General features: G+C 40.3%; 2 protein-coding genes across 2 annotated transcripts; both read left to right on the forward strand.

Moving 5' to 3' along the window:
* The first annotated feature begins 5634 nt into the window (after nucleotides 1–5634).
* On the forward strand, nucleotides 5635–15810 carry LOC115370525 (P2X purinoceptor 5-like). The gene is made up of 12 exons (XM_030067551.1): nucleotides 5635–5750; nucleotides 7014–7164; nucleotides 8774–8845; nucleotides 11793–11868; nucleotides 12226–12322; nucleotides 12873–12953; nucleotides 13069–13210; nucleotides 13608–13735; nucleotides 13965–14058; nucleotides 14602–14667; nucleotides 14810–14892; nucleotides 15573–15810. The coding sequence occupies exons 1-12, from the start codon at nucleotides 5635–5637 to the stop codon at nucleotides 15619–15621; spliced, it is 1155 nt and encodes a 384-aa protein (XP_029923411.1). The 3' UTR covers nucleotides 15622–15810.
* A 3815-nt stretch (nucleotides 15811–19625) lies between these two features.
* Nucleotides 19626–21131, forward strand: LOC115370396 (lymphocyte antigen 6D). The gene is made up of 3 exons (XM_030067402.1): nucleotides 19626–19709; nucleotides 20671–20775; nucleotides 20911–21131. The coding sequence occupies exons 1-3, from the start codon at nucleotides 19658–19660 to the stop codon at nucleotides 20991–20993; spliced, it is 240 nt and encodes a 79-aa protein (XP_029923262.1). The 5' UTR covers nucleotides 19626–19657; the 3' UTR covers nucleotides 20994–21131.
* The last annotated feature ends 2355 nt before the right edge of the window (nucleotides 21132–23486 follow it).

Here is a 23486-nt window from a genome sequence, read left to right on the forward strand (position 1 = left end):
TTTAAACATGTTACCCTGCGTGATGTTGAATCTGTCGATGGTTTTGTATTGTACGAGTTGTAAATTGTTGTTAGTGCTTATAGAAAAGATGTTTTTATTGATTTGTACCCAGAAGTGGAAAAAAGTCTTAAAAAGTATTTAAAGTATCGAAGAACAGTATCGAAGAAAAGCCATGTGAATTATATTTCATATGAGTTTCTGAGACCTCCACATCATCAGTGTGATATTTTTTTTTTCTCCTGAAAAACCTGATGTGTATAATCTGATACATGTCTTCTACCCCTAGTGGATGATCCGTGCACTGCAGCACCACAGGCCTCTCAGCTGAGACGTCCAAAGAGGACGCTGTCAATCAGTGACCCACTTGTGGTTTTGCACGGATGTTTTTGTCAGTTTTGAAAAAGTTAAGGTGATGTGACCTAGGGGTGGTGTAGCTTCACTGCAGCAGATACAGAATATATATGACAGTGTTGTACAATATGGAAAAAATGTCTTATGTTTGAAATTACTTGCAGAAAAATGTAAAGGAAACTTAGTTTTGGGGGGCTAAAAATGTTGTGTTCTGTATATTTATATTTGTTAAAAAAAAACATGCTGTGCACAATAAATTGTAACAAATTCCATCTGTATCAAAAGTTTTGGAAATTTACTAATAACCTTTTATAACCTCTGTTATGTCTGGTGAGCCGAGTGACACACATCATGTTCTCTGCCTCACAAAACAAGCTTTCCCACCTGCAAAAGCTGCCACAAACTCTGTGTGCACTCATTATCTGTGCCAGATGCTGTGCAAAGAGCAAGAGACAATAACCATTCTGCTAGGTATAAAACTCCCCTGCTCACTAACCTGGAGGAGCTAGAGCCCACATTGTGTCAGCATGTACATGTGGACACTGCTCCTCTCCATGGAGACTTATTGAGCTTAAATAAATTACCACAAAAAACAGAGTCTCATCATTTATTGAATTTCCACGACAAAGGTTTCACCTTAAATGGGACGTTTCAAGTGAGTTTCTCTGCCTCTGGATGTTCAGGAAAATCCCGCACAGGCCAGCTCTGGGAGTCTGATAGTGTTTCAGAGATGTGTGACTGATAGACTGAGGCGGGGGAAACCACCGCTGATGTCTTCTTGACCAAGAATCATAAAATAATGAGAGAAAAATATCGTTAAGACAGCCTAAATCTGCTGAAACAACGGATTATTCATCATGGTTTTCCAGATATAGAAAGTTTTAGTTTGCAACAAATCTCAAAAGGAAAATTTCTGACCTGTGTGTGTGTGTGTGTGTGTGTGTGTGTGTGTGTGTGTGTGTGTGTGTGTGTGTGTGTGTGGGTGTGTGTGTGTGTGTGTGTGTGTGTGTGTGTGTGTGTGTGTGTGTGTGTGTGTGTGTGTGTATGTGTGTCAGGCCTCTGGCCTGTAACCGCAGCAGGAACCTGGAGTGTTACTCAGATGTGACTTTGCTGATTCCTCATTCAGTCTCTGTTATTCTCAAGGAACAGAAAACACACTTGTCAGCAGCTCAGATTGATAAAATACCACATTGGTTGAAATGTCTGATATCAGTGTGAAGCACTGCACAGTTCTCTTCTCTCTACACCAGAGACACAGAGACCAGATTTACAGGAGACCCCTGCTCCTAACGCAGACCTGGAACTGTTTGTGGGTGGCTCAGCCTCTCGCAACCCAGACACAAGTAAAAACCAAGTGGGCTGTGCACTAGTGACCTCACATGACATATTGCAAGCAGGACCCTTACCCTCAAATTTCTGTGGTGCTTAAATCATGTACCACACCATAAGCATGTGTGAAGCCAGAGTAAATGGTGACTGTTCTTCCTGTTGCAATTTGCAGGCCTCTGTCAGTGCCACCAGGGCAGAGTAAGTTGAGGGTAAGGGTCCTGAGTGCAATATGTCATGTGAGGTCACTAATTACCATCCCACTAGTGCAGGAGCAGTGGAAAGAGAGAATGGCACCATAAAAAATAAATTGATCAAATGTTTTGTGGAAACTGAGCTGAATTGGAACAAATCCCTCCCATTGGTGTTAATGCACTTGAGAACCAGACCATGACCGAAATGTGGCCTGAACCCCATTGAGATTCTGTTAAGAAAATCAGAGAAGAAGCTCAACCTGCTGACTGGTATTTTGTGTACTTCTTGACTCTGCCCTGAAACAAAACTTTGAGGGTTTACACTTACCAGGGGGTTCAGCTTGGTTGCAGTATGTTGATGACTTGATGATTTGTTTTGCACATAAGCAGGAGCTCTCCTGAAACACTTGGCAGAAAATGCTCACAAGGTTAGCTTATCAAAATTGCAATAGACCTCCACCACAGTGACCTATTTGGGACACGTGATCACGGCAGAGGGCACATCTCTCTCTTCCAAAAGAACAGAAGCCAATCAAAAGGTTATTTAACCACAAATAAAAACCAAAACAAAACAAACAAAAAAACCAAAACCAAAACAAAAACAAATGATGAGTTCTCTAGGAATGATATCATGCAGCAGACAGTGGATCCCCTCATAGGCAGAGGCTCCACTGGCTGCAAGTTTTGACAGTACATATGAAAAATTACATGGACGTTTGTTAAAAACGGTGCTACAGCAGGTGCCCACTTTGGTCCTGCCTAACTCAGATAAACCATTCGCCCAAATGGTTTATCTGAAAAACACAGCTATATAACATCTGTCTTGCTACAGGAACATGGTGGTCGTCACAGACCAGTGGCATTTTTCTCCACTAAACTTAATTCCATCGCTGCTCGCCTGCCAAAATGCATCAGGCCTGTAACCGCAGCAGGGACCTGGAGTGTTACTCTGATGTGAATTTACTGATTCCTCATTCAGTTTCTGTTATTCTCAAGGAACAGAAAACACACTTGTCAGCAGCTCAGATTGATAAAATACCACATTGGTTGAAATGTCTGATATCAGTGTGAAGCACTGTGCAGTTCTCTTCTCTCCACACCAGAGACACAGAGACCAGATTTACAGGAGACCCCTGCTCCTAACACAGACCTGGAACTGTTTGTGGGTGGCTCAGCCTCTCGCAACCCAGACACAAGTAAAAACCAAGTGGGCTGTGCACTCGTGACCTCACATGACATATTGCAATCAGGACCCTTACCCTCAAATTTCTCTGCCCTGGTGGCACTGACAGAGGACTGCAAACTGGCAACAGGAAGAACAGTCACCACTTACTCTGGCTTCACACATGCTTATTTTGTGGTACATGATTTAGCACATTGTAGAAACACAGAAATCTCTTGACCGCTTTCAGGAAAACCAACTGCCCATCGTACACTGGTGTCGGGGTTGCTGGAAGCAATCCAACTCTGTCTAACAGTGACAATGTGCAAATGTGATGCTTACACTCTGTTTCTCTGGGCAATGCACAAGCAGATGGAGCTGCAAAGGCTGCTGCAAAACAGGTGAACAAGTTCAGATAACACCTTAGTAACTTTCATTTGTTTTGATGTAACCACACTGCAAAGCAGAGTGACATCTGAGGAGAAACCGGTTTGGAGGAAGGCAGGATGTGATTACTAAAATGAGGTTTGGTATGGCCCAGACAAAAAACAGGTCTACCCAAATATCTTTTCCAACATTATGCATAGTGGACACATGGAAAGGACTCTGTGTTAAAAGAGATGATGATAGCACAAATAACAAAGTGCTGGTTTACAAATCAGCAACAATAATGGGGCTGGGTTTTGAAATGAAACACCTCTGTGCCTACCATCCCACTAGTGCAGGAGCAGTGGAAAGAGAGAATGGCACCATAAAAAATAAACTGATAAAATGCTTTGAGGAAACTGAGCTGAATTGGAACAAATCCCTCCCATTGGTGTTAATGCATGTGAGAACCAGACCATGACCGAAATGTGGCCTGAACCCCTTTGAGATTCTGTTCGGGAGACCTCCAAACACGGGCAGATGGCCATGTGGAAGACCACTCCCTTCCTCAGAACAATGTGAGGATGAAATGTTGTGTTATTGTGCAAACCTTATCTCTGTGCAATCCATAAGCAGGTGAAATCAACCTTGCCGCAGCCAGCTCATGGACCACAACATCCTCTGCAACCCCGAGACTGGGTCAGCGTGAAAGACTTCAGGAGGAAACACCAGAAGCAGAAGAGGTGGAAGGGACCATTCCAGGTGTTGACCACAGAGACAGCGGTCAGGGTCACAGAGGGGGCCACCTGGATACATGCCAGCCACTGCAGGAAGGTGCAGACATAGTATAACAACTTCTCCTCTGCGGTCCACCAGCATTAACTAAGACAGTCCAGAGTGACCACTCACTGTGAGTAGCACAGGAGGGATGGAAAACCTCTAGGGTCCGCTTGTCTCCTGGCTTCACTCAGCTCACAATGAAGTTAGGGAACCTGCTGTCTTCATCACAGTGCAAACCTCCAGATCTGCGATGACTGTGGCATCCCTTCAGAAGACTGGGCTGCAGCCCCCTTTGGGGAACCTGCATTCTGCTCTCCCTTGAGCTTCTTTTGGTGGTCCCATTCATGTGGTGGCTCCTCCCTGAGCCTTGCAACAATGTCACAGCCTCATAATGTGAAACCACTGCTGACGGAGACTGATAGCAACACCCAGAGACTCCAGCGCACCACACCCTGCAGAGCATGAGGTGGAGGTAAACATGTCCAGCTGTTATGTGTGTACCCATATGCCACACTCTGCTGCTGGAGCCCCACTGCAAGCACATAACCTCATCAGAAATCATGTATTGATAGTACTCTGACATGAAATACAACAGTTGGTGCTGACATTAGAAGACTGATCTGAAACATACTATTCTATTCTATTCTATTCTATTTCTCAATTTCAGTGATGAAGGAAATATTGTTGGTATTTTTGATGATGCCTCTATCATGCCATGTTTTAATTTCTATTATCTGTAGATGTATATCCTGCTCTCCTATCAAGGGATTGGAGTCTCTGCAAAAACAGCTGATCCCCACCTTCACCTGATGATGATGATGATGATGATGATGATGATGATTAAAGTGTCTTCACAGGGTTCTTCATCTGGCGATTGTGATGGTCATTGTGTCAGTGTGTGCATCCAGGACACGGCATCTCTCCATGGAGACTTACTGAGCTTAAATAAATGACCACAAATGACAACTGAGTCTCATCATTTGTTGAATTTCCACGAGATCAAATACGATACAAAACTAAACTCACATATGATAAATGTTATTTAATTTCTTTTTTAATGCATTTTCCAGAGGGCTCTATAAACAGTAAAAGTTTCAAAGAATTATAAGTGTCTGGCAATTGTTTGATGGTTCAGGCTTTGCGGGGGATAAAGACCTTTCATGCTGAATCGCGTTTAGAGTAAATTCAGAGGTCGTTTATTTGAAATGTAGATGCTGAAGGGGAAAACCCGTGTTGTTTAGTTCACCAACGTCTGCCAGGATGAGGGCGGAAGTGCGCTCCCATTACGTCTGCCCTGACAGCGGTGGTTCACACACTGCACATTGTTGTTTAAAAACGGACCAGTGTGTGTTTTCACTTTGGGTGAACTATAAGAGTGTGTAGCCGCGGCCGCAGACTTCCACTACTATGCACCGACATTCAGCTAAGAGCCTGACTGACTGACTGACTGCAAGAATGGCAGGGAGCTGCTTATTCAGCTATAGGACAATAAAATACGTTGTCACCAACGACAAGAAAGTTGGCATTTTATATAGAGTTTTACAATTATCTATCATCGGTTACGTAATTGGGTAAGTGGCAACCGGCGTGATTTTAACACAGTCTTTTAAAGTTAATTCCACATCAGATGCTCGAAGAACTGCATAACAGTGGTGTATCTCTAGCAAATAATCACTGGAATTTTCCCACTGGAACTTAAAGTGCGTTTGTGTTTTTGGCTTTACTTTAAGTTTTTGGTGCTGTAATCCCACTGTAATTTACAATACCTGCAGTCTTCCTGTATGATATACAGTTTGCTTGTGTTATTTTGCACAGCCTCGTAGTCGGTAATACTACAATAAGGCAGCCTGCACAAAATCTTGAGGAGTTAATAAGTGAGGAACAAATCAGGAATGAACTGCTAAATAGTAAACTCTGAACCAAGTATTATATGTTGCAAGAACAGACCATAAATGCCATGGGAATCAACCAATATCTAATCATTGGTAGCCTACCAATATCTAATCTGGATATCTGTTATTCTGCATAATAATGACACTTAATTGCTACTTAATAATACTTATTAATTGTTGCTACTTCCTAATTTATTTCCTAATTAACTCTGACTAATTCCTCAAATGACACTTAACCAATAATTCGTTGACATAATTCAAATAAATCATAGCTTCATTATTACCTTTAGGCTTAGCCATTATATTTATCATGACTGATAAATAAGTACTTAGTTATTACTATATAATGCATCATTACTTCATGATATTTTACCAGTACTTACATTTGTGTCCTGTTAATGTTGATGTTGACATCCTAATAAGCTGGTTCACTGACATCTAACAGTCTGTTCTGCAAACTATTATGCAGAAACTACTTGTTTACTCTGTGTAAACCAGCATTTTATCACAGAATTGTTCCTCAGTGGTGCCAATTTCTAAGGATTTTTAGTTACCTGTACTATTTGGCATGATGCGATAAAGTTCCTAGGCTTCGTTCTGAGTGGAGAAAAGAGGAAGTGGATGTTGGTTTGTGGTCTGAGGTAAAGTGACCACCAACAGCTATTATAAACTTTTATCTCCTCACAACTAATGAGTTTAACACTGAAGACCGCACAGCAGTTTATTGGTATTGCCCTAAATTGTGCCACACTGATAAGCTATTTAGAAAATTGCCCAGAGAAACCCAACAAAAGACCTGCAGCTGACTAATGTACATTTAGACAATTAACCAAGAGAATCATAAATATGTGAATATATGCATATATTATTTTTTCGGCACGTGCTTTTTTATGGCAGTCAGGGTCCACAGATTGATATTTTGCATGTTGCTCTCACACACAGGTGGGTATTTTTGACTAAGAAGGCCTACCAGGAGACGGAGGAGGCTGTCCAGAGCTCTGTTATAACAAAAGTGAAGGGGGTCGCCACCGCAAACACCACTGATTCCGGCATGGGTTTTTGGGGTCCGGAGGACTACGCCATCCCACCACAGGTGAAAATGTACACCGCAATGTCAAATGAAGCATTAATACACCATCACACTATTAATGCATAGAGGTAACATTTTCATGTACCGGTGGCAGGTGGCCTCATGATCTGAACAGCCAGTTTAAGTTCTTAACCACCAGAACTGGTCTAGAATAACAAATATAATGAAAGTAAAAGCATTTTCCTGGGTTCTTCCTGTCAGCTTCAGGTTCTGAATGAAACGGATGTAAATGGTCTCCTGTAATGAGTCAGTTTAGTCTAACAAGGCAATGTGGAAAACTACCTGTGCATGAACGTGGTTTTTCACATTACCAATGAAGTATATGTACTTCATTTGATTTTGTAGCATGATGGCTACTAGTTTTTGTTAAAATTTGGGCACCACCTTCAAATAGAGGAAAATTATGATAAATCAAACTAATCAGTTACATCTGAAAGTTATGAATTATCCATATAGGGAGATGAAACTGATCAGTTAATTCAGCTTATCTAAATTAAATCAACTTATCTAAGGCCAGTCAGAGAAAAACAATTTGAAAGGGGTAGCAAAAATTGCATATCAACTCAACAGGAAGCAGAAATTTCGAACCTGAGGTTTCAGCAGCTCTGAGCGAAACCTCAATGGTGGGTGGATTAGGCATATGGAGTTACCTCAGTTTCCAGAAGGCCATGGGCACAGGGTAGTAGGCTCCAGAAAGTGATGATTTTGGTTGTTGGGTCTTGAGTGAGTTGAATGCCAAGAGCTGTCCTACCCTCACTTTCCCAGCAACTAAACTCTGTAAAATAGCCTGGAAAGTAATTTAGTAGGCCGGACGATTAGACGCAAATACAGTGTTATTTAAATGAAGGTGGCAAAACATACAAAAGTTGCTGCAGCGATTATGAACACACAGTAAGTGTAAAGCTTAAAGATGTGCAAAGTTGAGATAAAAAGCAAAGAGAGACTAGATGTGGAAATAAAACAAAGCTAAGAATCACAAAAGAACGGATAACTTCAGTTCTGTAACTCTCTAATTCTTGCACTTCTGTTTGGCAATTTTTCAAATCTCTTTTGCTGCAGTTTGTCTGAGAAATCAGTCAGACTTTTCATCACCCAGCAGAAGCAGGCATGGATTTTGATGCAAAGAAAATGCTTTGCACCCAAACTGCAGTCTGCCACTAGTGCATGTTATTGTCTTTGCTGTCAAAGAAGCGAAAGTGAAATTAATCTGGGCTTGATTTAACTGAAGTTGTGCTGGCACATGTAACATGCTGCTATCACTATGGTCAGTGATAGTACTCGACACTAACTGAGACAAATGACATTAATAGCCTCCTCCATCATTAAGATAAGAAACAATATTGTTTATAAATATAACAATAACAATAATAATAATAAACAAAAGCTAAACAACAGGGAAAATCCACAACGACAAGGAAACTACACAAAATAATAGCTTTACCATAAGAGCCTGGATGGTGCAAAATCCTGACACCTTTATTAGGAGAGGTGAAAGGTCAGTTTTGCAGAAGTTTTGTGAGAAACCCACCTTTTGTCTCTGTGTTTGTGTGGTTGTTTATTTATTGTTTATTTATGCTCTCACCGCAGTTCAGCGTGTTTCCTCTCTGTGTAGGGTGGCAGCGTTCTTTTCATTGTAAGTAGTTACATCGAGTCGCCAAACCAGACGCTTCGTTCCTGTCCGGAGGTAAGAGTATTTTCTAAGTGTTGATTTGATTTGAGAGACCAAGCAAAAAACAACTTAAGCAATGAACTGGCCACTTCATATGACCGCGACAGCTCTCATTTGACAGGGAATTGAAATTTAATTTGTGAGCAATATTTCTATCAAGTGTTTTAGTGCTTTTCATGTCTTTTAACATCTTGCTAAACTGTCTTTTACTCTTGTATCTTGAAACTACAGGGCAGAGTCCAAGACAAATTTACCCTTTGGGACAGCAAAGTATATTATATTCTATTTGATTAAATGTATATTACAGAGTAGACATAGCAGGAAAATGGAGCCATCAGTAAATACAACAAAAAAAGGAAATTACTTAGACTTTTTTTGACTGTAAGCAGTGAGTCCTCTGCCCCGTGCTCGAGCTCAGTTAATATGGTGCAAGTGTCCATACACACATACTGGGAGCTGCAGAGAAGAAAATGCTCAGATTCAGGCTTCATATGTCCAAAGAAGTTGTTGAGGCGAAACACATTATTTATCCATGTTACATCCACAGACCTTATTTACTGCCTTGTAATTTGGGACACCAAGTTTATTAAGTAAAAAAGGCAGCAGGAACAAGCTGTGTTGTTGAACATGGTGACCTTTAGGCTAAACTGTCTTGTCTCCATCTTTCCCTGCTTAAAACTTCAGTCTAAACATGCTCTGTGTACTTTTCATTATTTGCTCATGTACATTTTTTTTTTTACTTATTATTTAAATATGTCTAAACAGGTTTGGTAATGAATGTCAAGAAGCTCAGACCAAGAGAGAGAATTTTCCTCACCTTTATGAAAATAATAATAATAAAAAAAAACATAGCTATATATACATATAAACTGTATTTTGTCACATCAGCCAGGCCCCCAAACAAGGGGCTTAAAGCACTGCTCCTTGCCACCAGTGGCTTTTACTTCCCTGATCAAATCAAGTTAGAGGTTCCATAGTGAAAGTGAGACTGCTGAGCGGCTTGCTGGAGCCTCTTGTATGAAGTGGTGTGTGTTCATTGTAGTTCCCTTTTTGCACAGTAGGTGGTATCTGGAGTAGAGGGCGCATACTAAAGGCCGATTTATGGTTCTGCAGACACTGGCCGCCGCGTGTACGCAGTTGCTACGCAGATGGTGTGTGCCTCTCATGCTTTTGCGTCCTGACGGTCTAGTACGCTATGCAATTCCCCGGCGATATATTATTATCGGCGGGGAATATTGTTACCTACACCGACAAGCCTTTTAAATTTTTTTACTTGTGGCATTGTAAATAAACAGTCATGTTTTTACAAAACGTACTTGTTTTATTTTCTCAAACAAATAGTGCAAAACAAGGTGCACAATAATTGAAATGCGCATGTTAACTACAAATGGTGCAAAAGAATTGAAATGCGCAAATCAATACAAACAAAAGGTACAAAAGTAGTGAGGTGAACACTATTGGAATGTGATACTACAGCAGGCTGTGAAGCCCGAGAGGCAAAATGCCGTCCGTGATGTAGTTCGGCAGACCAATCATTGCTCTTGTGTTCTGTGTAGGGTCTGCGTAGGGTCCGTGTAGTTACAATTTTTCGGAGGTGCGCAATGGACGCATTTGCTATGCAAACCCTCTGTAAGCTACGCGTATGCAGAACCATAAATCGGCCTTAATAGGGGGAGTAGTTATCACAGAGCAGGCATGGTGTTTACCAGGGAACAGTTTTTGACTATCACGTGTAGCGTGCCATTAAATTGTTTGCATGTAAGTTATGTTTGAGTATGTAAGTATGTGTGAACTTGTGATTGTGATGATTTATTTGATTGTGCCAAGGCTTGGCACAATCAAATAAATGCACTCAGGTATGGCTATACTTAGGTTTGGAACCTTGAATTATTTTACTGACATGTTAGTCAAATCACGTCAATTAGGCACCTACCTGTAAGCAGCCCCTCAGAGGTCAATTCAAATCACTTCAAAGGTAAATCTCAAACAAATGGCTCATTTTGGGCTTAATTTTCCTGACAAAAGTTACTCATAACAACAGATCTCAGGCTTTCAAAGACGTTTTAATCCATTGTTCATCTTATTGTGTGTAAGTGTGAGTGTGAGAGAATCTTCTGCTCATCATTTCCCTCAGCTTCATATTTCCACTGGGACCCTGGAATGTAAACTGTGCACCTCTCGTTCTGCTGCCTGACAGTTTACTTTTAACAGCCAGCAGACTAACAAGCCTGTAAAAGTCCTGCACGGCCATAAAGTACCGCTCTTGTATACATTTTAGTTCTAAGCACTGCTGTGGCCATGCCCGCACTTGGCTGCCGGTGGCCTGTGCTGTCATGTTTCGTCTCCCAGTCAGCCCCAGACAAGTGACATTAAAACAATTTTTGGTAGTTTTTCAATTGTTCTGACAGGGATACAGATACCTGTCCTGCTGCATTTGGTCTTTGTCATTTAATTTTTAGTGAAGTCAGTGTTTCTGCATGCCAGGTTTTCCAGGCAAGAACACATTTCAGGGCCTCCTCAGCATCAGGGCTTTGACAGGTTACAGATACTTTCTATGTGGTGCCTTTCTTTGTTTTTGGACTATGATCCTTATGATTGTTTATGGCAGTTTTTAGCTGCTGTGAGTTTTAAAAATGTGCCAGTATTGTCAGTTAGCTAAGAAGACTGCAGCCATTCTCCAGTCATCATTGTTTTCACAGGTCATCATGGTCAGTGGTCTTTTAGCAGGGCCTGATGGATGGGGAAATTGTGCCTATTGCATGCATTCAAAATTCCCATCCTCTGTTGTGGAGGGGGAAAAATACATTGATGCAGCCTAAACACAAACACAGCTGAGTGTCACAGTTTTTTGGAGCCTGTGAACCCTTGTCCAAGTTTCAGCCACACAGAGAGTCGCTGTGGTTAAATGGCAGATATCACATCTGGTTTAAACACAGCCACCTTGTATGATGTTTGTTCCCAGAGCCCCCAGGTGCTGGATGGCCACTGCAGTGGTGATGAGGACTGTCAGAAGGGAGTCAAGGTGGTTGCTGGCCACGGTAGGAGAGAAGCTTCACCGATCTCATTGAATAGTCATACTAATAATTTGTATTTGTAAAAGTTTCAATTTTGACTTCAGCATTGCTATATTAAATGGCTTGGTTCCCTTATGTAAGATGATTTGGTCTAAATTTATCTGCCTGCATTCACTTTAAAATTAGTTAAAACAACTCATATGGACAATACAAAACAGTGCAGCCAGGCACACAGCACAATAAAAGATCAAGGATATGCTCAGTCACCTTAGCTCTGGACTTTTGGCTCTTTGCAGTGTCATTACACAATTAAAATGTACTGTCATTCAGTGGAAATGAGCAAGATGATTTTATGCTGTTTTATTCTGTTATTGTCCAAAGGAGTTAAGAGTGGCCGATGTTTGAGAGAGGATCAAAACTCCAAGGGTACCTGTGAAATACATGGCTGGTGTCCCGTCGAAAATCACTCTGCATCAGCGTAAGGAGCAAGGCAAACCTGTGCAGACATGGATGCATTCATCGCATTTTTCACATTTTCAGATTTTACTTTAGGACTGTGCAGTCCACCGTGGGTTGTGAAACTTTTCTGACCCGTTGGTCTTGTGAAACGGCTTCACAACCTAATTGGATGGACTTAAAAATACAAGGTGGGCCAGCTAAAAAATGTGTCTGTCCCTCTAGTGCTTATTTACAATCATCATTTGTAACTTTACACAAGTACTGTATATGTATACGCCAAATCATGTCGCTCTCTTCATGTGAAATTGCTCACTGTCTGAGATTTTACAACAGGAAAAAACAATCAAATGGAAGCATCCTTAGTTTTCTAGCATAAATAAGACTCACATAACAAACTGAGGAAAACTCCTTAATGCTCCAGGATGTCAAAAGGCACAAAGACATGAGGCATGACATGAAGTAACTATACTTGCCTCCTGCCAGTACTGTCATAAAAAGCATGACTTGTTAGTTTCCCAATTTCAGCACATAATTTCTCCACAAGATAATGGGATCTGATTGTTTTACAGAAAGACTCTGTTGTCAGATGCTGAAAACTTCACCATCCTCATCAAGAATTTCATCCACTTCCCCAAATTTAGTTTTTCAAAGTAAGTCATCTGCTCCTCTGTTAACCTGGCTACTCCCTCAGCAGTTTTATAACCAGAACACTCAGTGGAAGCCGTTTACAGACACACTGTGTGCTGTGCTTTTCTAATCTCTCAGGTCCAACATCGATAACACAACCGATGCGTCCTATTTGAAGAAATGCCATTACCATGAGGTCCGCGACCCTTACTGCCCCAAATTCCTCCTGGGGGACATTACCAGAAGAGCTCAACACAACTTTACGGACATGGCCTCACTTGTTAGTATTCAAAAGCTTTATCTTAATATAGCCCAAAATTTGTTGTATCTCTGTTGCAACCAGCACACACTGAGGAGAAGACACAGAAAGACACAATTTCTAGTATTTTGGTATAAATTTTTGGCAAAAGTGACATCAAAACTGCCTCATTACAGAGTGAGCAGTCAGTAAATTGACTGAGGCTGACCTAACTCTACATGAAATTTTAGTGAGAAATGACATGGAAAAATTTGTTTGAAAATAAGAGACCAGGAAAATGAATCAAATAATATATCAAAAGAAGATTTTGGACCTATGGTTAAAACAACATGAAATTTAAATTATGACCAGGAGGAACACTGGGACAGAGACATTTTTATGAATTAAGTGAACGTCACCCGCTGGTTGTGTTTTCCAGGGCGGCTCCATCGGTATTCTCATAGTGTGGGACTGTGACCTTGACAAAGGCATTAACAGCTGCCTTCCACAATACCACTTCAAGCGCCTGGACCTCAATTTATCAAACACAAAAGGATATAACTTCAGGTAACTACTCTTTAGACAGTGATGTCCTATCTTTTGTGCATAAAAACTCTGGTTCTATCATACATTGTAAAATTCTTCCACTGTTACGTGACTGTCTTTATTTGAACACATTGATTTAGACCAGATGACAAAGAATAATATACTCCAGAAGAAATTCACTGGTTTAATAAACTGCTTTTCCTTCTGATACCTCCATATGTGTCACAGTATCTCGATATTTTCTCCACAGATACACTCGCTATTACAAAGACGCAAATGGGAAGGACTACCGGACCTTGTATAAATTCTTCGGTGTGCGGTTTGAAGTGATGGTGTACGGACGGGTATGGAAAATGTTTTTTTTACCTCCTGTGGGTCAAAGGTCTAAGGAAAAAAAGGCATTATAACAACATGATAATCACCTTTAGGGTCTTTTTTTAATATTAGATATTCCTGATCCATTGTGTATGAGATAAAGGAATTGTATCTTTGCAGGATTAGATGATGAGTAAGCAGCGTACAGATTCACAATGGAGCATCAGAAGCTTCTCTGAGAGGAGCTGTAATTGGGCAAGGATCCAATTGCTAGTTTGGAGCTGTTCAAAAAACTTCTCACTCTTCTCTAGTGTAATCTATTACACTGTAGAATCCCATGTCTATGAATAGGATATTTTTTATTTTGTCCCAGTCTATTGCTGCATAGTTAAAACACTCCTTCAAAGAGGAACCCCAACCAATTGGTAACCTTATAATATTTCCTCTAGCCTCACTCTGTAGATTGATGTACCGATAGAGAGATGGATAGGTAGAGATGTGTGTGTGTTTTGTGTGTTTGTTTTTCATTCATTCATTTAGACCAAATCATTTGTTTCTGTCATACTTCATAGGCTGGCAAGTTCAGTATTATCCCAACAGTCATCAATATAGGCTCAGGACTGGCTTTGATGAGTGGTGTAAGTAACATTTATTTTAAAATACTTAACCTAGTCCAGACACATGAAGACGAGGCCTCAGATAGGACCAGTGTGATTTGTAACGTCTTGCAGGTGCTAATTTTCCACAACTTACATCACTGAATGAAATGACATTTAACAGGGAGTTTTCATCTGCGACTTGGTCCTTCTCTTCCTGAGCAAGAATCGCAACGCTTATCGGGAGAGGAAATATGAAGCATTCCGGTGAGAGAACTAAACAACGCACAACTAACACACAGCGATGGAGCATGACGAGAAAGATCCAAGAGAAGGAATGGTTCAGCTCGCATTCTGCACTGGAATCTTGACTATCCAACTTACCCAGACTGCGACAGCATGTTTGATACCATTTTCACCTCTGTACGTCCAGTGGTTCGGCTCATATGGGTAGCATTTTGTGTTAGCTTAGCATAAAGACCTGAAGTCTATGGGAGTCATTAACCTCGCTCCATCAAAGTGAAAAAATAAATCTTACAGCAACTCTTATTTACATAATATATCATGAGTATTTGAAATGTTCCTGTTCCACCATCTAACTTCTCCTGAAACAAGTCTCGTTTTTATAAAAAGGAGCTGCTGTACGGTTTATTTTTTCACTTTAAATGAGCTAAGCTAATGACTCCTATAGACTTCAAGTCTTTATGCTAAGCTAACATGAAAGGCTACATTGGAACCGAACCACTGGATGCACAGAGGTGACAATGTCTGCATGAGTTAGAAAAAGGGTATTTTTCCCCAAAAAAACAATGGCATATTTCTTTAAATTCAGTGTTAACATCATTTGATTATTGGAATATTGGTGTTGTGATTTGATACGATCAGGCTTCGGTTCCATCCTCAGCCCTCAAGTTTCTCATGTTGCCATGTAAATTTCCTTTTGGCAGTGATGAAGACAGAAAGGAGGGGCAAAACCTGGCTGTCCTGACATCGTAGCTGTAACTGCTACGGCCACAACTTTGCAGGGTGTAAATTGAGCAGCTTTTACCTCAGCATGGAGGATCAGAGATGAGAAGTGACGGGGTATTTTCAGTCGTCATAATTGTTACCTCTGTCAAACAATCCACAGCTTGAAACAAGAAAACAAAAACAAACAAAAAAACAACAACATAAAATGTTGTACTGTAGCGGTGTCTTTTTTGTATATAGATGAGAGCGTCTTACTTTGGACTTTATGAATCTGAAATGTGGCATTCATGCAGGCAGGTGGGCTGGTTGTTCACATTTACAAATTCTGTCACAGGCCATAGGAAGCCATATGTATGTAGTGTTATTGTGCTTCAGTGCTTTTCACCATGATGACAGAGGGCAGTGTAACCAGCCTCCACACAACCACAACATAACAAGCATTTCACATGGAAGACAAATTCACTCACTTTGCTTTATACACACCAAAGAAACTACTTTATACTGTGACCTGAATAAATGTGCAAATAAAACTTTTGATAAGAAACATAAACGATGTGTGATTTTCTGAGCACAGTAGTGCACAAGAGCAGAGCCACATGGTGACATTTGGTCAAAATATAAGAAACTGCCACTCCACATGTTCTGCTGCTATTAAGAGCCATTGGGCCCAGTGGAGCCCTGCGCCTCCAAAATTCACAGAGAAAAATATGATGAGGAAATTAACGAGAAGAAACATTGAAAAATAACAAGAGAACCACATTTATAATTAGTGAAATTACATGTAAATGTCAGAGGTTAAGGTTGTCAGAGTAAATTAACATTTCACCCAAAAGCACTGGAAAAAAAATCACATCACCGTGAATGACTACACACTACACTGTGCAGTTTCAGGTTCCAGCCACTAGATGTCACCAAAGCTACAGCTCAGCTCTCTACAGTATACAGCTCTCTATTGGGTGGGCAGGTGAAAGGTGTCATTTGTCACACAAGACAGACATCAAGGTTAAACTGTCTAAACTGAGGAGAGAAAAAAATCCTTAAGAATAATATCAGGATAACACACAGATATATGATTTAGCTGCAGGGCAGGACTCAGAAATAACTTTTTAACTTCATCAGATTTACCTTTTTGTAGTACTTTTTAGTTACACTTCTTCCTGCATGGTTCTATATGCAGGATACAGGTGCATCTAAAAAAAAAAAAAAAAAAAAAAAAAAAGAGAATATAATGGAAAAGTTCTTTTTTCTGTAATTTCATCAAAAACTGAAACTTTGATATATTTTCTAGAGTCATCACACATGAAAAAAAATCATTATTAAAATGTTAGAATATTAAGTAAAAAGAATAATAAAAAAGAAAAGAATTAATATTACAGAAATGTTGACCTTCTGAAAAATATGTTAATTTATGTACTCCATACTTGGTCAGGGCTCCTCTTGCATGAATCCCTGCGTCAATGCGACGTGGCATGGAGGTGATCAGCCTGTGACTCTGCTCAGGTGTTACTGAAGCCCTGGCTGCTCTGATGGCGGCCTACAGTACAATACAACTGTTCTGCCATAAAGTTTACTCTTATGATGCCTATAATGCTGAGGTTTTCTTTCTGTCACAGTAACAGAGGTGTTCATTCAGGTCTATGTTTGGCATTGAGCTCATAGTTAGTGCTGCTGTTGTACTGGACTGCATTTTATTGAGAGATGTTTCCACTATTCTGTCCCCCTAAAGTATATAAATAGGGAGGACAAAAAAATTAGAAACACTTCTCAATATAATGTAGTCCAATACAAGACCTCTGCAAACTACTATGTCTATAATAAAGATAGAATTAAATTTACACATTCTTCACAATGTCAACAAAAACTGAACATCTTAAACGGTAAAAATTATGGCAGAGCTGTTGCATTGAACTGCATTAGACTGTACAGGTGGACCTAACAACTGAGTGTAGATAGATAGGTAGACAGACAGATAGATAGATAGAAATGTATATTTATTTATTTCCACCCCTCAGCTATTGCAATTCCTGTACTACTTTTTTTAATTGTGAAAAGGAAAAACAAACCTAACTAGGTTAATAAACACAATAAAGTATTGTGCAATGTTTTGTTCATTTCTGGGAAGGATGCTGTCTCACCGGTTAGACCAGGCCTCTGTCCTTTTCCGTATCAGATCTATGGTATGCACTGTTGTCACCCAATCCTACACACTCTGAAATGTACACTTAGAGTTCCTCAATTCACATGAACTTTTGACATTTTGGTTTTTGGATTTTTTTTTTTTTTTTTTTTTTTTTTTTGGTCATCACCAGACAGCACAATTTAAGACGATAATTCATTATGTTATAACTGCATTTCATGAACATGCACACGTTTTACCTTGTTCAATTTCAATTTTATTTATTTATATAGCCCAGAATCACAAATTACAAATTTGTCGCAAAGGGCTTTACAGGAAATACAACATCCTCTGTCCTTGGACCCTCACATCGGATGAGGAACAACTCGCTAAAAAACCCCTTTAACAGGGAGAAAAATAGGAAGAAACCTCAGGGGAGCAACAGAGGAGGGATCCCTCCCCAGGACGGACAGACGTGCAATGGATGTTGTAAGCACAGAAATTGAGGCCAGTTCAAAATTGAGGCCAAACAGTTCATGGCCTCAATTCCAAATGTTATGTCTGGAGGAAAACAGGCACCACTCATCACCTGCCCAGCACCATCCCAACAGTGAAGTATAGTGGTTGCAGCATCATGCTGTGGGGGAGTTTTTCAGCAACAGGGACTGGGACACTGGTCAGGGTTGAGGGAAAGCTGAATGGAGCAAAGCGCAGAGCTATCCTCAATGAAAACCTGCTCCACAGCACTCAGGACCTCAGACTGGGCTGAAGGTTCACCTTCCAACATGACAGTGACCTTAAGCACACAGCCAAGACAACACAGGAGTGACTTAGGAACAACTCTGTGAATGTCCTAGAGTGGCCCAGCCAGAGCCCTGACTTGAACCCTATCCAGCATCTCTGGAGAGACCTGAAAATGGCTGTCCACCGACGGGCCCCATCCAACCTGACCGAGCTTGAGAGGATTTGCAAAGAAGAATGGCAGAGTAAACGTCTGAATACTTAACGTCAGTGTGATATTTCAGTTTCTTCTTTTGAATAAATTGTAGTAAATGTTTTCACTTTGTTATTATGGGGTACTGAGTGTAGATTAATGAGAGACAAAATGAATTTAAGCAATTGTAGCACCAGGCTGCAACATAACAAAAGTGAAAAAATGAAGTGGGTGTGAATACTTTCTGAATGCACCGTATACTCTAATGTTCCCACAATGTCCTGCACTGCTCCTTTTGTCTCTGACATTCTGCTTTCATTTTGCAGTGTGTCGCTTTGTTTTGTCAAACTCTTGAGTTGTCAGAACGTCTCACAATATATCTCTGAAACAAACTGTTACACACACTGTTACTTTACATGAATGAGACTTGATTTGATTTGATTTGATTTTTGTTACAAACATATAGAAATGTGGACTGCTGAGTTGGTCGAGTAGGTGCTCTCTGCCTGGGCCGGTGCAGAATTCAGATGAGCCGAGTCACTTTTTCAGAGCGCAGTGTTGCACAATGTGGATTTAGAGTGTGTCTTCATATTGTCCAAGTGCACAATCAGGAATGAGAGGGCGTTCAGATGGCAGAGAGTGTTGTTGAAAGCAAAGGTGCAAGCAGCAGCTGTGTAGTGGTCAGTGTGGATGGTTTATCTTCTGGGCCTGTGGTATTTTGACCGCACAGCCTGATGTTTTGCATGGCGCCATTGTGTGATTGTGCATCATTTTGTTCATTCTGGGGTCATGGCACAGGCAATAGTAACATTATATTCTGTTTACTGATGAAAATCAATCAAATCTTTGCCTGACTTTTCCTTTTGCTTTGGAACAATAGAATTAACCCGAATGCCGAGTCTTTACTGTAAGACGACACACGAGGAACTGTACCGACCGGTTCCAGCTCGGTATGCAGCGTGCCAGTATAAAAGTGGAAGAGCACGGCACTTATCCGCATACCATCTGACAACATGAAAATCCTGCTTCTCACGCTGCTGCTGGTGCTGCTGTGTAGCACTCAAGGTGAGGGAACTCTCATAACATGTTTGAGTTTGGGATTTTTACTCTGGCAGTATTGGTAAAATGTATAAAGATCAGAAAAATAAATATTTTCTTAGAAATACATCTTTTTTTAATCTTATTCATTACAAATGCAGAAGGACATGGTTGCGTCTACAAAAAGAGGCAGCCTGCTAGAGAAATGTAATGCATCAACCTGAGAGGAAAAAAAATCTGCCTTTCTTTCTGAAGTAATGACATAATTATCTCAGAATTCAGGGATTCTTTTTTTAATTAATGAGAAAATTTCATCTCAGAATTCAGGGGTTTTGTCTCAGAAAATTCAGCAGATTTATTCATTTAGTATGTCACTAATTTAATTTTGCTAATTTTCATGTGAAATGTGGAATTTCTTTTTTTATTATTTTTACTTTAAATTGTATTATAACTTTTAGTTTACCTGGTACATCTCACTGAGATGAGTAATCATGTTACCAAGAGAGAGCAGCAGCACAAACAGATGAAAGCTACAGACAAACAACATAAAAGATGCATTAAACTTTCAAGGTTCACGGTAAATAACAAAGACCGTTTCTATCCAGTAGTTTATCTCCATGCCCTCTGCCAGCAAGTTAGATTTGACAGGTCGGTTTGTAATGAGATCTGTGTAGTGGGTGTATATGAAAGCCTTTTTTTTGTGTACCAGTGTACCAATTCATAGCATAAAAGAACAATACGCAAGGGCTTTACATGCAGTTATGAACGTCAGAGCAGCATGGTGGATAGAATCAGCATACGTGAAACACTGAGAGACAATCAGTTTGAGGTTTAAAAAAGAAGATTATACATTAAGATGCTCAGGTGATACCACTTCATCGATTTCCAGCAAAATATCAATGCCGCCCTCATTCCTTTAATGTTTTGTTTTTACTGAGGGCGAGAATGTGACTAACAACCTGTCTGACTGATGCCGTATCCTCCTCAGTGCACACACTCCAGTGCTACACCTGTAGCAGCGAACAAGACGACATCTGCAAGACAGAAACCAACTGTCCATCATCATCCAGGTTCTGCAAGACCGTTGTCTCAGGTACAACCTCCACTGTATCTGCTCATTAGCTGCGTAGGAAGACAGTGCACTTATTCATTTCTCCTCATTTAGATTGGTTCTAGCCCCAGAAGAATGCTTCAATCATTACTGGCCTTTTTTTTTTTCCCCCAACAGCTGACAGCATTTCTCGAACCTGTGAGGTCAACTGTGCGGCCAGCGAAAATGTCCTGTGCTGCAATGAGGACCTGTGCGAGTGAGAGGCGCTGCTCGACATTCCCTCTTTTCCTGCTAAATCAACGCACTATCCAGAAATAAATCACTGAAGTCTGCATGAATTTATTGTGGAAGCATGATCGCATGGGTGGGTGGAGGCTACAATAAAACTTGAACATGAATTTCCTGTGTCTGACTCTTCAATCAATGACCCAATACTGTGGTTTAGTCAAAGCATCTTAAGTTGAAGTGGATATTTCTCTGATTTAGCACGAGAGGCAGGTCAAATGCACACTCGCTCACACTTAATCCCCTCCTGATGTTTGTGAGTGGGTCACTGCAGCAGTCGGCAGTGATATGTGTGTCGCTGGACTGCCACAGTTGTGACACAAAGTTTGTGTCATTGTGGGAGTCGGCTCATTAGATTTTGCTTAAAGATCTTTGAGCTCATCCCACTAATTTGTTTCGGTGTCCCGTGGTGGGATGGGGAAAACCTTCCCAGCAGGCTTTGCACTGAAAGCCGCACAGTTTCTAGTCACATGATCCCTTTTTCACCGCAGCCATTTTGATATGACACAGTGTTACTATAATGGGTTTAATTAAAGTCGCATTCCATTTCCAAATGGGACAAAACCTAAGTAGTGTCATTATTAAAACCTGTGTTTTACCGTGCTATTTCATTACAAAATGGCTGCTGTGGAAAAGCTCTATTCGCTGTCATCATTTCTGGAAAAAACAAACAGACCTTGACCCCAAAACGTACTTGGGTAGGATGTATTTTTTCCTTGTAAAAGCACATGAATGTTGTGTTTAACTCAAACTGTCTGTTGCTCTTTTAAAAAAAGTATATTTTTTCACTGTGGGCTGCAGTTTTAACACTATCGAGTTTTGGTGCAAACTGTCCTCTGTGCATAAAAAAGCTATATCTGCCTTACCTAATAGCAATACACCACATCCTGTATGTACCTCTCACTGAATTTACATACAGCGACATCATTATGCCTACAGCATGAGTATCTAACATTTTAGCTGGCTATTTGAGTTACCCCCCCCCCCAAAAAAAAAAAAAAAAAAAAAAAAAAAACCCTCAAACGTCTCTGTTTCTAAATGGAACAAAACGCTTCATAAAAAAAAATGTGATGAAATGTTTCCTTCAATTTTTGATTTACAAAATTATGGTTCCAAGTTAACAAATAACCCATGAGTGATGTGGCATTCTTGCAGACCTAATGTTACCATATGCATCTCAACTGGTAGGATTAAGTCACTCCACCCAGTATGCAGAAAAATAGTGTTACAGCATGTCACACACTGTGCCCAGGTATGTAGGAACTACCTGCACCCTGGAGGTAGTTCTCATTCAGAGGGGTGAAGCTAAAAATAAGAGATTAAGAAGGTAAGAATATTAGGCACTAACATATTACACATGACCCACTGGCTCCAACCACTGCAGTTCAGGATATTTAGTGGTCATCTTAGACCATCTGCATGCAAAATTGACAAAGTAAATGAAAGAAAAATGAAGAAGTGTTTTTGGTCAAAAGTGGAAAACGTCAGACAGGCAGGAATATGGAAAACCTGCTCTTACCAGGAAACAGATAAATCCCATTCAAAGCTGTTATTGATTTCAGAAACTCTCTCTTGATCAGATTACACAGAGCACACTGGCTAGGGATTTTTTTTTTTTACATTTTTATTATTTATTGTCACATGGCATTTACATGCATATGATATTTCTATAATCATCACCAAGCTCGTTTACAGAAGCCTCAGATATTTTCATGAGAAACCACACGTTTCCTGTGAGGCAAACGTCAAAATGCACCGAGATGCATCAGACTGCAGAGATTTGGGGGTTGGGGGTGGATTTAAGTATATATTAGTGCACTGAATAAAGAAGAAATGTGCAGGATGGAATCAAAATGCTCTTCCATACCCCAAAGCAGTCGTCTAATGCAACATAGCATATTGTCAATCATAGAAGAACATAAACAGCTTGAAAATATAGGTCATTAATTTTAATCTCTCAGGCTGCTTTTTCTCCACTTCAGAGAAGACCAGACGTTGGAGTTGGATGATTGGTGGATTATTGATAATAACCAGCGAGAGCATTATATGCAACCTTCACACTTACATGTGTGAATAATAATACAAAACACAAATTCTCCATATTCTCTCATACATCTCTCTCTCTCACTCACTCTCTCTCTCTCTCTCTCTCTCTCTCTCTCTCTCTCTCTCTCTCTCTCTCTCTCTCTCTCAGATACACACACAAACAGGCATTCTTACATTGCAACAATATTTCACTTTTAGCCAAAAGACGCTTTTACACTTTTATCAGAGTATAACTCTAAGTGATATTCGTCTGGGACAAAAATTAATCTTAAACAACACTTGCTTGCTTTTACCCACCATGCTTATTTTTTTTTGTTTTTAAATGCTTATTTTCCATCATCACGGAATTATTTTGCTTTCTGATGAAACCAGTGGTTACATAAAGCCACATTTAGAGCACAAGGAAAAAATAACACACTCAT

This window comes from Myripristis murdjan, chromosome 13 (genome assembly GCF_902150065.1).
Source record: "Myripristis murdjan chromosome 13, fMyrMur1.1, whole genome shotgun sequence".
Lineage (NCBI taxonomy): Eukaryota > Metazoa > Chordata > Actinopteri > Holocentriformes > Holocentridae > Myripristis > Myripristis murdjan.

What these genes read in the sequence shown, in the direction of transcription:
- LOC115370396 (XM_030067402.1), top strand. Translation starts at nt 19,658, where the DNA reads ATGAAAATCCTGCTTCTCACGCTGCTGCTGGTGCTGCTGTGTAGCACT. An exon ending in GCTGCTGTGTAGCACTCAAG is followed by an intron (nt 19,710 to 20,670) that starts GTGAGGGAACTC and finishes TATCCTCCTCAG; the next exon opens with TGCACACACTCCAGTGCTAC. An exon ending in CTGCAAGACCGTTGTCTCAG is followed by an intron (nt 20,776 to 20,910) that starts GTACAACCTCCA and finishes TTCCCCCAACAG; the next exon opens with CTGACAGCATTTCTCGAACC.
- LOC115370525 (XM_030067551.1), top strand. Translation starts at nt 5,635, where the DNA reads ATGGCAGGGAGCTGCTTATTCAGCTATAGGACAATAAAATACGTTGTC. An exon ending in ATCATCGGTTACGTAATTGG is followed by an intron (nt 5,751 to 7,013) that starts GTAAGTGGCAAC and finishes TCTCACACACAG; the next exon opens with GTGGGTATTTTTGACTAAGA. An exon ending in AGGAAATATGAAGCATTCCG is followed by an intron (nt 14,893 to 15,572) that starts GTGAGAGAACTA and finishes TCCTTTTGGCAG; the next exon opens with TGATGAAGACAGAAAGGAGG.